Source organism: Anabrus simplex, chromosome 1 (assembly GCF_040414725.1).
Source record: "Anabrus simplex isolate iqAnaSimp1 chromosome 1, ASM4041472v1, whole genome shotgun sequence".
Lineage (NCBI taxonomy): Eukaryota > Metazoa > Arthropoda > Insecta > Orthoptera > Tettigoniidae > Anabrus > Anabrus simplex.
Window position 1 is genome coordinate 1,092,069,965 of NC_090265.1, and position 12,148 is coordinate 1,092,082,112.

The window sequence follows — 12,148 nt, forward strand, 5'->3', positions numbered from 1 at the left end:
TTTGAATTAACCGATTTCGAATTATCGAGGTTCTACTGTAATGTCCAATAATGGACCAATTATATTCGTAGTATAAATTTACTAATTCGGGACATATTTCAGATTCCCTATAGGAATCGTATTCTGTAACATCTGATGGCCTAGCAAGCATTAATTTTTGCTAAAGGTACAAAGTCTCTCATAGTGCATTGGCACTGCCAGTGGCTTTAAGTACCCTACAGAGTGGCTTCCACAGTATGTGAGGACGAGTTTGTCAGTCACAGCAAGAGGACATATGTGCTTCCCGCTGATCCCTCTCCTCGCCAGGCTATTTGTACTTTCCAAGTACTAGTCAGTCCACATGAACTTATCAGTACAAACAGGAAAAAAAAGCTGTATTTGTCTGCGCCAGTGCACTTTTCAAAGCACGGCATATTGTGTACTCTATGTACATACACAGAGCATTGTCAACTACTTTTCAGGTCTGTTTCAGGCAACTACAGTGACGAAGGCAGACAAGGCCAGCCAGGTGAAGATGATGACCCTGAAGGATGTGAGATCAACTTGATCCGGGTGCTTCCCCAAGAGAGGGCCGCCCAGCCACAGTCCAGGACTACAGTCTACCGAGGAGCCATTCAGGAGAGGACCTGAGCGGGTAGCGGCAGTCAGGTGAAATTGAAATGTTCCCCATCGGCAGCTCTTGCACTGTTTCTGCTGCCTAAGGTCAGCATCAGGATACATGTGGGCTTCTAGTGAGGTGCAACTGTTGAGGGGTGATCAGTACACGGCCTGCGTGGCACTTAAGGAGGCGCTGGTGCACGCTAACTGCGCTGGGAGGCACCCGTAGTAATGTCCCCCCCCCTCCCAAGAGGCCCCTGTCTTGGCCTCATTCTCTGGGATCGGAGACTGGGTACTACGGACCCCAAGGACGGCGTGGCAGGCCCTAGTGGCAAGCTCCGCGCTAGTCATGGTAGTGGCCAGACTGACCGATTCCTTGACAACTGGACCAGCGAGAATATGGCTCATGACTAGGGCATGATACATTTTCTCAACTAATACTATCACCTGGACCTATCCAGAAACCACATCCTTGCATGTGCTATAAAAATTTCAGGTTTTACATGTAGGCTTTCTTTCTTCGCCCTATGTGGTTTTCCCTGACCCTTAATACCACGCCTCAACACCACCTACCCAACACAAACTCTGGCCTGGTAGCATGTCTGACATGGAGACAGGCGGATACTCCTTTGTATCATTTCCCACTCCTCCCTGCTATCTCTTTTCTCTTTAGAAATTAATAGCATAAGTAACTCTTTCAAGATTAAAATTATTGTGTCCACCTTTTCAGTACAAATATATATTTTTAGTGATTAAATTCTACATGAATTAAAAACACCAGTTAGGGACATGTTTCGCCCTAGTTATGGGCATCTTCAGCCTATATTAATCTTAAGGTCAATAATTAAAAAATTATGGCAAAGTTAATGCACATATTGTACATACATACTGTACATATCGTAAACTATGTAAATAGCATAAGACAATTGAAGACATGGATGGAAGAAGGGCGCAACTCAAAAAACACCCTTTTGAGATAAATGAGTTTAAAGAATTATAACATCAAACACTTCTCTCAGAAATACAGAATTCTGGGATATTATACATAACTACATTCTTGATTATTTCATAATATGTACATCAAAAATATTTATAAATTTTGTGGTTTGTTGTCTGTTTTGTATTTTGGAGTTACGCCCTTCTTCCAATTTCAAGAAACATTTTCATTGAAAATTAATGTTACATTGTTGGAAGCATGTAAACAAGTTTTACAGGTTAGAACATTTGACAGGTCACATGTTATTAGGGGAACCACTACATCGAGAATTTCCTAATCCCACAAATTCAGCTCGCCGGAAAATATTTTCAAACCATGCACGTGCATCTGCGCATATAAAGCTTACTAAATCTTTAACATCTTTTAATTTCCCGGCTTCAGTACCTACATGAGGAACTGGGATACTATCCAAAGTATCTACAGACTTTATATCTTTCAATAACTGAAACTTGTCATGAAACATAATATTATAAGTCTGGCTTCCTGATACAGTTCCTTCAGGAGAGTTACATAATATGACATACTTTTGAATTGAAAACTAAAATGCTTTTGTTTGTGATGTTGCAAATGACACTGGGCTGAGAACGGCAGAACATTCGGATTGTAAGGATTTGGTATCCGAATCATCTGAGGTTTCACTTGGTATATATACTGTCATCTGCTGAAATATCAGATGTTTCTCCTCCCGACATTAATCCTGCGTCAGCAGATTCGCTTCTGATGAGTGATGAGTGCTGGCTCGCCGTAAGTCATCATTGGAGTGTATTTTAAGTCGGGCAGAGCAATATTTGGAAGAACGGCGCAACTGAATATAGCACATCACACGCCATCTATTGACACTACCGAGTTGCCATTTAGGTAGTATCTAGAACAGCCACCAAGGAATGTATATATGCAATTTACCGAATAACGACACAACCTGACTTAAGCCCTCCTTCCATCCATGTCTTCAATTGTATTTAGTATTAAGTTAGTTTACTAAAGTTCCAATGTTTAAAGTTTAAATTCTAGGGCGAAACATGTCCTTGACAGAAATATTTGGTAGTATTAAGTACAGGGTGGGCACAAATGATTTGAGCGGTTTTGACAATTACAGTGGAACCTCGATTATCCGTTCCCGGAAACTATGTTTTCCCCGAATATGCATTTAAATTGTGGTCCCGCAAGCATCGCAATTAAATCACGTTGTAAAAATCCCGCATTATCAGTTCATCGAAGAAACGATTTCCCGGATCAACCGTCCTGAAATTTCAGTCCCATCAACGCTAAATCCTCGATCAATCTTTTTAAAATAAACTTTATCTAACGAAAGGACATTATAGCATACTTACGGATCTTGGTGTTAACGCCTCGTCACTGCGATAATTACGCACGTACTGTAGGTACTGGAAAAGCAATCGGCGGTGAACTTGCAAAAGGGACCAACTTAGCATCGCATTCGGGTGTTATTGTTTGGAGAATCTCAGAAATCATAAAGCAGAGAGTGGCCACAACAATTGTAAGCAGACGCGGCACATTTCGACAGCTCTGCTTGAAAACGGAACGACTTTCATCAAATGTTCGCACTTATAAAATGTCCACATTATGTCCAGGGTTAGATGTTTTTATTTTTACCTTTTTTTCTATCGTACTGCCGAACAGGTTTTCGGCACTTTCCTTAGGGCACTGTAGAGTAACTAGGCTTACAGGCAGGAATCGAAACTGCTCATTCTTAACACAAATTTAGTATTTTAATATTATCATATACGATTATGTTAGCGAGACCAGAACAGATGTTGCACCTTACATTAAAAAAGAAAGCCATGGGAAGTCTTGGGATTGCCTATTACTATTTTGGTCCTAATGCAAGACTGGGAATTTTACGTTTTCGTGTTAAAATGCCAAATACCGCAGTCGTTTTATTTGCGCACATTACATTTAAATGGTTTGTATCATTTCCAACTCATACTGACATGTGCAGCGAGCGCGCTTTCCAGATGACCTCAAGGTCATGAATACCCGTAATTTCTGAAGTTTTGATTGTATTTTTTTTCTCTTTCCAATTTGATTGGATTAGTGACGGGCAGAATTGAATATAATGCGTTCGAGAACTTTTGAGAATCAATACTTACATTCGAAACCATGTTTTCAAGTTCAACATAACCTTTAAAAGTCAATGCAGTTCTAATTACGCGGTAACTTACAAGATTTCCAGAAACTGACTCCAAACAGTATACCGGAGACCAAATTACAATGAAAGATTAAGAAAATAAGGGATTTCGCCATCAAGTTGGGCACTTTTGTATCTAATGTGCTTTATTTTATTAGATGAGAGAATTAAAAACTACTTGTGGCCAATTGTCATTTGGCTTGGCATTATTAGATTTTTCGAAGAGTTTGGTTACCGGCAATCAAAGTTGAAAGTTGCTGAAATGAAAGAAGTTTTCAGGGAAACTGACGAAGATTCCCCTGTAAAATTAAATACAAAGTATCGATATTTTGAACTCTCGTACCGGTAATTAATGCGGTTTCGCGGTCTAACATGCCTGCCTCACACCCAGAAGGCCCGCGTTTGATTCCGACCAGGTCAGGCAATTTTACCTGGATATAAGGGCTGGTTCCAGGCCCACTCAGCCTATGTGATTACCTTTAATTGAGGAGCTATCTAATGGTGAGATGGCAATCCCGATCTGGAGTACCAGGAATATGGAACGAGAGGATTCGTCACAATGACCATGCGTCGCCTCGTAATCTGCAGGCCTTCGGGCTGAGCAACTGTCGCTTGTCGGGCAAAGTCCCACTGGGGCTGTAGTTTGGTTTGGTTTAAGAATTTTTGTAAGATTATAATTATATATATCATTTTTGTGATGTTTAGCCAAATTGTTGGTGGTTTTCATTCATTCCCTGATTTTCAGTTTTCCCGTGTTGTACGTTTTATTTTCATGGTCCCTCGAAAAACGGAGAGTCGAGGTTCCACTATATTTCTATACTGAGAGTCAACTCAAGACCTTAGCGGCCCCTTTGATGTTGATCAGACTTCTGGTCGGTGAAAAGGCTTCTGCAGCGCCAAATAGTTCCCTAGGTTTGTTACTTGTTCCTGAAGTCCGAGCTTTCTTCAGTTTGGTTAGGTATTCTGGTGAACAGACTTGACGAATTAAAAATTTTTGCCCTGCTAAATATGGAAAATATATCAAAGGTTGTATGTTATTGGGATTCGTTTCCAACTCATATTTCATACGTAGATGGCTATGAATAGTTATTGTTCTCAGTGGTGTATGTAGCAAAATAATAATTATTTAACACAATATTGATATCTTATCGCACTGTGTACTTAGTAAGCTTTGTTCAAGTTCATTCCATTGCTGATAAGTTCACATAATATGTGCGACGTTGAAGATGGATCCAAGAAAACTGTTGGTAATACTGGCTACAATAGCGTGTTCAGTATTAATAATGGCTGCCAACTGTGAGCAAGACGTGTGTGATGCTGTGATGCTTGAGTCCCCTGTGAAATACTTTAAAGCTAACAAAGTGGAGAAAAATGAAGTAGGAAATCTAAACCAAATTGTTTTAAACGTTTACAGTAGCCTACGAGAGTAGAATTCGCTGGGGTCTGTGGAAGACGTGAAAAAGACCGCGCAGCTGACCGGCGTTTCTGTGTACAGTGTTTATGCCACTCGCTTGGAATTTAAACTCCACGAAAAATCCAAGTTTCCAGCAAAAGTTCGATGTGTCAGCTCAGTTCAAACTATGCACTCGCCATAAATAAAACAGGAAGGGCCTTAACACGGTATGGGAATAGGATCCTCAGCGTATTCGATGATAATAATATTAATTGTATTATTTATATTATTATTATTTGTACTTTACTTTATACTCGTAAACGCCCTCTACCTGCAGAAATGTTATGAGAGGATCATGAGTTTGTTTTTACCTTCCCGAATGACGAGACTACAATATTTACAACATTCTTAAAAACATTGTATTTTGCAATCCCACTCACGGGTGGGTTTTTCAGCTTATTGAACTGTGAGAAACTGCCACTGACAGTCGTTGCTCGAGAGCGGAATCGTATACTTATGTTGTAAATCTCCATGTGCCCCAAACAAATTGAATTATGAAATAAAAATAAACCTTGCTTCTCTTGCCTCGGTATTCGTAACCTGTAGGTTTTAAATGGTCAATAAAGGAATAAATAGGTATGGTATGTAATCAAAGTACAGATATGTGAAAGGAAGTGATTTTGTTTTTATGCTTCACTATTTCAGAATGAAGTACTTGTCAGATAGACGTACGGCGTTAATGATAAGCTGGTTGTGGCGGAGATGGAGAATGGAGACGGGAAGGGGGAACATGCTCACATGTGGAAAGATACTTTTCCTAAGCTCGAGTTGAATTTCAGTATAGCCATATTAAGAGATATGGTGATGTGTTTGATGTTGTAAGGCAAGTATCCCTCAAAGTTTTGTTTTGTTTAAATAACCCTCCATACACTGTGCTTCCCCCAATGCCCGTGAGAGGGCAACAGTTGCAACTTCTGGCAGACATGATGCGTCCTCTACTCCAACAGCTGCAAGGATGGCGACTAACAATGAAAAAGCGTATGCTGTTCTGAAATTTCATTCCAGCCAATCTGTGACAACCGTGCAATGAAACTTTAGAACTAAGTATTGGAAAGATCTTCCCAGCGCCAGCTCCATCTGTCGATGGTATCAACAGTTCAGAATCATGGAATGTCTGTGCAAGGGAAAATCAACAGGCCGGTCTAGTGTGCCCGCAGAAATGGTTGAGTGTGTGCGACACAGTTTTGCATGTAGCCCCCAAAAGTCAACCCGTTGAGCGAGCAGGGAAATCAACATGCCTCGTTCGACAGTTTGGAAAGTCGTAAAGAAAAGATTGCAGATGTCCCTTACCGTTTGCATCTGCTCCAAGCACTGTCGCCAGCTGACAAAGTGAACCGTTCTGAGTTTTATACAAATTTTCAGGAGCGTATGGAAGATGATGAATTTTGTGACAACCTTGTCTTCAGTGATGAGGCAGCATTTTTTCTGAGTGGCAAAGTTAACAAGCACAACGTACAAATTTGAGAAACTGAAAATCCTCGTGACTCTCCCAAGCTCAACGTTGTCTGTGCCATCTTGAAATTTAAAATTTACGGTCCCTTCTTCTTCGCTGAAAATCCATTACAGGGCACATCTACCTGGATATGCTGGAGAATCGGCTCATACCACAGTTGAAGACCGATAGCATGAAATTCATCTACCAATAGGATGGTGCTCCACCTCATTTCCATGTTGATGTTCGTGACTTTCTGAACAGCAGACTTCCAGAAAGATGGATCGGTTGTATCGAGAATGAAGATCAAGCCCTCATGTTATGGCCTCCACACTCTCCTGACCTCACCCCTTGCGACTTCTTCGTATGGGGTTATGTGAAAGATGCAGTTTTTGCGCCACCATTACCGGCTGATCTAACAGAACCGCGGGCTTACAGCATCAACGCCTTAGGTCAAACTGACAGCGACATGCTACGTCGGGTGTGGGACGAACTTGACTATAGAGTTAATGTGTGTAGAGTCACTCATGGAGCACGTATCAAGCACTTGTAGGCTTATAAAAAACTTTGTGAGTTTCTCTGTCTATATAATTTCATAATGTTAAATAATAAACAAACAGGAATTAAACCGCTCCAATCATTTGTGCGCAACCTGTAAGTAAATGTAACAAAAGCGTAAATATTATGAGACACATTTTACATTTCGTATATTGCGTCTACTTCCGGTAAATTTCTACTTTCAGGATTTGGTGCCTTTTGGAAATAAGACTCAAATATATCACTAACCTGCTTTTTCATATAACACTTGAAATGGTTCAATCAATTTGTGATTGACACACTCCACAACACCCATTCTTGCTTTTGTTTCTAACTCAAAACTCCGCAAGCTGAAAGGCATTGTACCAAACTTATGAGTGACTTCACTGTAGAACATTCGTGAAGCCTTTAGTTTCAGTTGATACGTCTCATCTGTCTTCTTGTAGATAGTTACTCTAGTATCCACTTCTCGACCCTACAAAATAAAATTTAAAGGCACTATTGTAAGAAGTATATTAACACTTTCCACACTACCTTATTTTAACATGCACCCTGGCAGTGAATTGGGTCTTTTTCCTGAATTCTAATACATTATTACACAACAGCAGAACATAGTACATACCGGATTTTTGTATCATATGAAGGCATCAGCCATCCAAAACAACAATGTTAATCAGGAAGTACATATCTAAAGTATTTTTATAATACTAGTCTTGTGAAAAAAAAAGTTATGAGAAAAAACTTTTACATTCAAGTTTTATTAATGAGCCTGCTCAAACAATACAAATTGAATCATTTAATGTGGGTACTTAAGCTACAAATAAACAATTACATTCGACATACACAATTTACCTATTTAGGAACAGTTTCTTTTGGTATAGTAGCCCTGAAAACATTGGGCTATGCACAGTCCAACCTTGCACTACTGTCAACTTTCTTTTCACAGTTACAGGTGAATCATCAGCTTGAGTCTCTTCGTCTAAATGAAAAAATAAACCCAAATTTCTGGAGAGGTGAGGTATTTGTATCGTTTGTATTTGGAGCAAAATAATGCAGCTAAAAAATTTGCACACGAAAATGACATAAGAAATAAAAATCTTACCCGAACTATCACTTCATATGTTATCTGGTTTGTAAGCAGAGTATTCATCACCATTATCTATTCCTGAACCCGCTTCTTCCCATAAAATATCCATATCACTGTTATTGTACCAGTGTGAGAACATGTTTACACAGTAAAACAGCTGACTGATTTGGCACGCTCAGCACCCAGCACAACAAGTGCTTTGGTAGACATCATGGCAAGGGAAACTACCCTTTCTATCGTTTAGGTTTGAACTTCCCAATAACTGCTGCATTCTAGTGGACACTAGATAAACTACTACCTCCAAGCAAGAGACAGGAACCATATGGGAAACATGCAACCGCCTAAATCACGGAAGCCATCCACAACCAGGAAAGCAGTTTGCCTGTATCCCATACGGGCATTGTGTTCAAAGTGTTAACACATTGGAGACGAAGCCGAGTGTGTATCAGTGTGGGGTAACAGCACAGACTGACCGCGCCTGAGGCTAACTCAGGCCAACGTATTTTATTACATTGTCAACACAGCCAGAACAAGAATCGAGTGGAAACTATATATACCACTTCGTAGAACTTTTATAACAGCTATACCGTGCGCTCGTGTCCTGTGCATTTTCTCAAACTTATAGCATCTTATTTTTGCACATGTTCGCTTCTACACTCCGTGCTTACAGCCGCTCAAGGCGAATGCTTTTCAGAGTTTTGTTTATATCGTGTGAAGTGTTTAGACTGTGATTTGCTTCTGCTGTCATGGGTGGATCATTGAACAAAAGTGGAATTGTAGAGATGTTAGAAGAGATTTTTGATGATAGTTCAGAAGAAGAGGTAGATGATTCAGATCCAGACCCTGATTTCAAACTTCATGTTTGTGATGAAGGTATTTATAATCTATTCTATCATATTCTACCCAAGTTTGATTTTGCACATTGTAGTTTAATTAGCTAATGTTTCATGATCTTCGTATGACTGAAGATTCATTCAGAAATACATCAGTAATCTAGTTTTCTTTATTTCAGAACAAAGTGATGCAAGCGATGATAATTCAAAGAAAGAGAATGATTCACATTCGCCAGGTACTTCTGGTGATTTGGAGATGTGGTTTCTGACATCGCGCCAGCTCCAAACAGGCCTAAACGTTGTGCTTATGGTACTAACACTTGTAGGAAGCCTACAGATACTGAATTAGGTTGGACTTTCACCAATTCTCCGCCTCAAGAGCCTATTTTTTAAGAACGATCCGGTGTGTCTGCTCCACTGGATGCAACATCCACTGCACTAGATTGTTTTTTCAATTTTTGTTTCCGAAACAATGGTGAAACTCTTCAAGTCCGAGACTAACAGGTATGCTGCCTCTGCCGCTGAAAAAACTAAGAACAACAATGAAATTGAAACCGGAAAGTTTGTAGAGCTTGTGGCGGCCAGTCAAGTTGTGTGAGATTTACGCATTTCTCGCAGTTGTCAGTCATATGTGCCTTGTAAAGAAACCAAAACTGAGTGACTATTGGTCACAAAGTGCATTTCTTTAGACTTAATTTCCATGATCTGTTATGAGCAGAAACTCTTGGAAGGCAATTCTTTCAAATTTTCATTTGAATGATAACACAATATACATTCCTCGTGGGCAGCCAAAGCACGATCCATTATATAAAATCTGCCCTTTGTCTGACAGTCTCGTTTATACATTTTGCTCTTCTTACGTACCATGCTCTAAACTAACAGTTGATGAAGGAATGTGAGGTTTTCATGGTCAAATTCAATTCAAAGTGTACATGAAAAACAAGCTCAAAAAATAGGGTATAACATTATTTGTCGTTTGCTATGCCTTTTCAGTGTATGTTTAGATGGTGGTGGTGATTATTGTTTTAAGAGGAAGTACAACTAGGCAACCATCCTCTATATAACACTAATCGGAGAGAAAAAATGGAAGGGGTCCAACACTTCAAAAAATGAAGGTATCGGCCAAATTAAGACAAGGGCCATGAACGGCATGAAAATGAAAGACTCCCTAGGCCACCATACGTAATACTGTTGGGGGTCTGTAAAGAACAAGAGTTGACCAAGGGAGGTCTGATAGGATAGATGAAAGTGAGGAGCCTGGCACAAGTGGAAGCAATACCTGCACTCAGCTAAGGGCCCTGTGGTCGCCAACCCACGCTCCAAAGTTCAGAGCCCCTGGGGACCCTTTTAGTTACCTCTTACGACAGGCAGGGGATACCATGGGTGTTATTCTACCATCCTCACCCACAGGGGGATGTATGTTTTGAGAATGGAAGTCTATTCTGGGAAAGGTGCTGCCGACACTGGTATTATTCCACTTCTTACTAGACTTCTAGCAAATTACTTGGACAAAGGCCATACTGTTTACATGGAGAGATATTATAGCTCCCCTGCAGTTTGTGACCTTTTACGGGAAAGGAAGACTACACCTGTAGGAACTTGTACGCCCAACAGAAAAGAGTTGCCTCAGAATAACATTGTTCAGAAGAAGATACAGAGAGGCAAATTAGTATTTATGCGCAGAAATCACCTTCTTTGTTAGAAGTGGAAGAACACAAGGGACGACACACTTTCATCAACTTGTCACAAGGCGACCTCGTCTGATGTTCACACAAGAGGGCCCCAAAATTATATCTAAACCAGATGCTATCCTTGATTACAATGTGAATAAAACAGGGGTAGACAGGAGTGATCAGATGATAGCATATTATCCCTTTGGAAGAAAGCAACTGAAATGGTGGAAAAAGTTGTTCTTCCACATGTTTGGTATGGCAATCGCAAATGCATTTGTGTTGTACCGGGAAACCCGGGATGTAGGTAACAAAAAAATTGCAACCTACAACAGCTCATGGATGAGATAGGTGAAGCTCTTTCAGCAAAATCTGGAACAGATGTCCACCAGCAACCAGGATAAAGTACAGCCTCCAACAGATCGCTGGGACGGCATTTTGTCGAGAGGATTCCTCCAACAGAAAAGAAAGCATAACCAACACCCACTTGCAAAGTCTGTGCAGATAAAAGGAAAAGCAGAAAATGGGAAAGTAACGAGAAAAAAAGATGTGCTGGTGGTGTCCAATGTGTTCTGTAGCACTTTGTGTCTCTGAATGCTTCGAACTATTCCACATGCATGCTCATTATAAGACTTTGCTGTCAGACTTTTTTTGTTGTTGTAAAATGCATACCATTCGAAAATATGCAATGTGAAAAGTATTCAGTAGATCTTAAGAGGAAGTACAACTAGGCAACCATCTTCTATATAACACTAATCAAAGAGAAGGGGAGCATAATGACCATTCTGTTGATGAAGAAAATCGTATTTTCATATTTTTATGCCGAAATATTATTTGGAAAATGCTGATTACTCTGGTGTATGATTTATTAAATTTGCTTGACTAGAAGTGTATTTAATTAGTTGCACAAGGTATTTTCAGGATTTCATAAACCATTTTTCAGTAAACACTTATCTCAAGAACCGTAAGGTCTAGAAGGCTGTGGTTTGATCTAGTGGAAAACTTGCTGCATAAGTTAGTGGGCCTGGCATAACAGTTGTGTTTATTGTTTACGTTGCGCGCACAATATTCTTGGTATAACGTGCATATTTTTTTCATTCTTTGTGCTGTTGTGCTAGTGTGTTATTGATCTTGAGTACATTTTATCATGGCAAGAGCAAAAGATGTGTTCAAGAAAGTAAAAAAAACCAAAGGAAATCAGTACTACAGAACTTATCCAGTTGTGTCAGAGGTTGTGAGTGAGGTTAGGAATGAAAGTTCACCTAGTACTTCAGCTCTACACATTCAAGGTCCTCCTTAAAAAAAAAAAAAAAAAAAAAAAAAACCACCTTGCAAAATGCGATGAACTGTATTCGAATAAGGAAAGTGCAAATGATAAAGACATCAACATAAT

General features: G+C 39.9%; 1 protein-coding gene across 1 annotated transcript in view; it reads right to left on the reverse strand.

Annotated features, from left to right (window-relative positions):
- The window catches only part of LOC136858031 (proliferation-associated protein 2G4), a 164,825-nt gene that overhangs the window by 39,933 nt on the left and 112,744 nt on the right, over positions 1-12,148 (reverse strand). Inside the window, exon 6 of the mRNA XM_067137246.2 lies at positions 7,415-7,640. Within this exon, the coding sequence (XP_066993347.2) occupies positions 7,415-7,640 (226 nt within the window). The remainder of the gene's footprint in view (positions 1-7,414; positions 7,641-12,148) is intronic.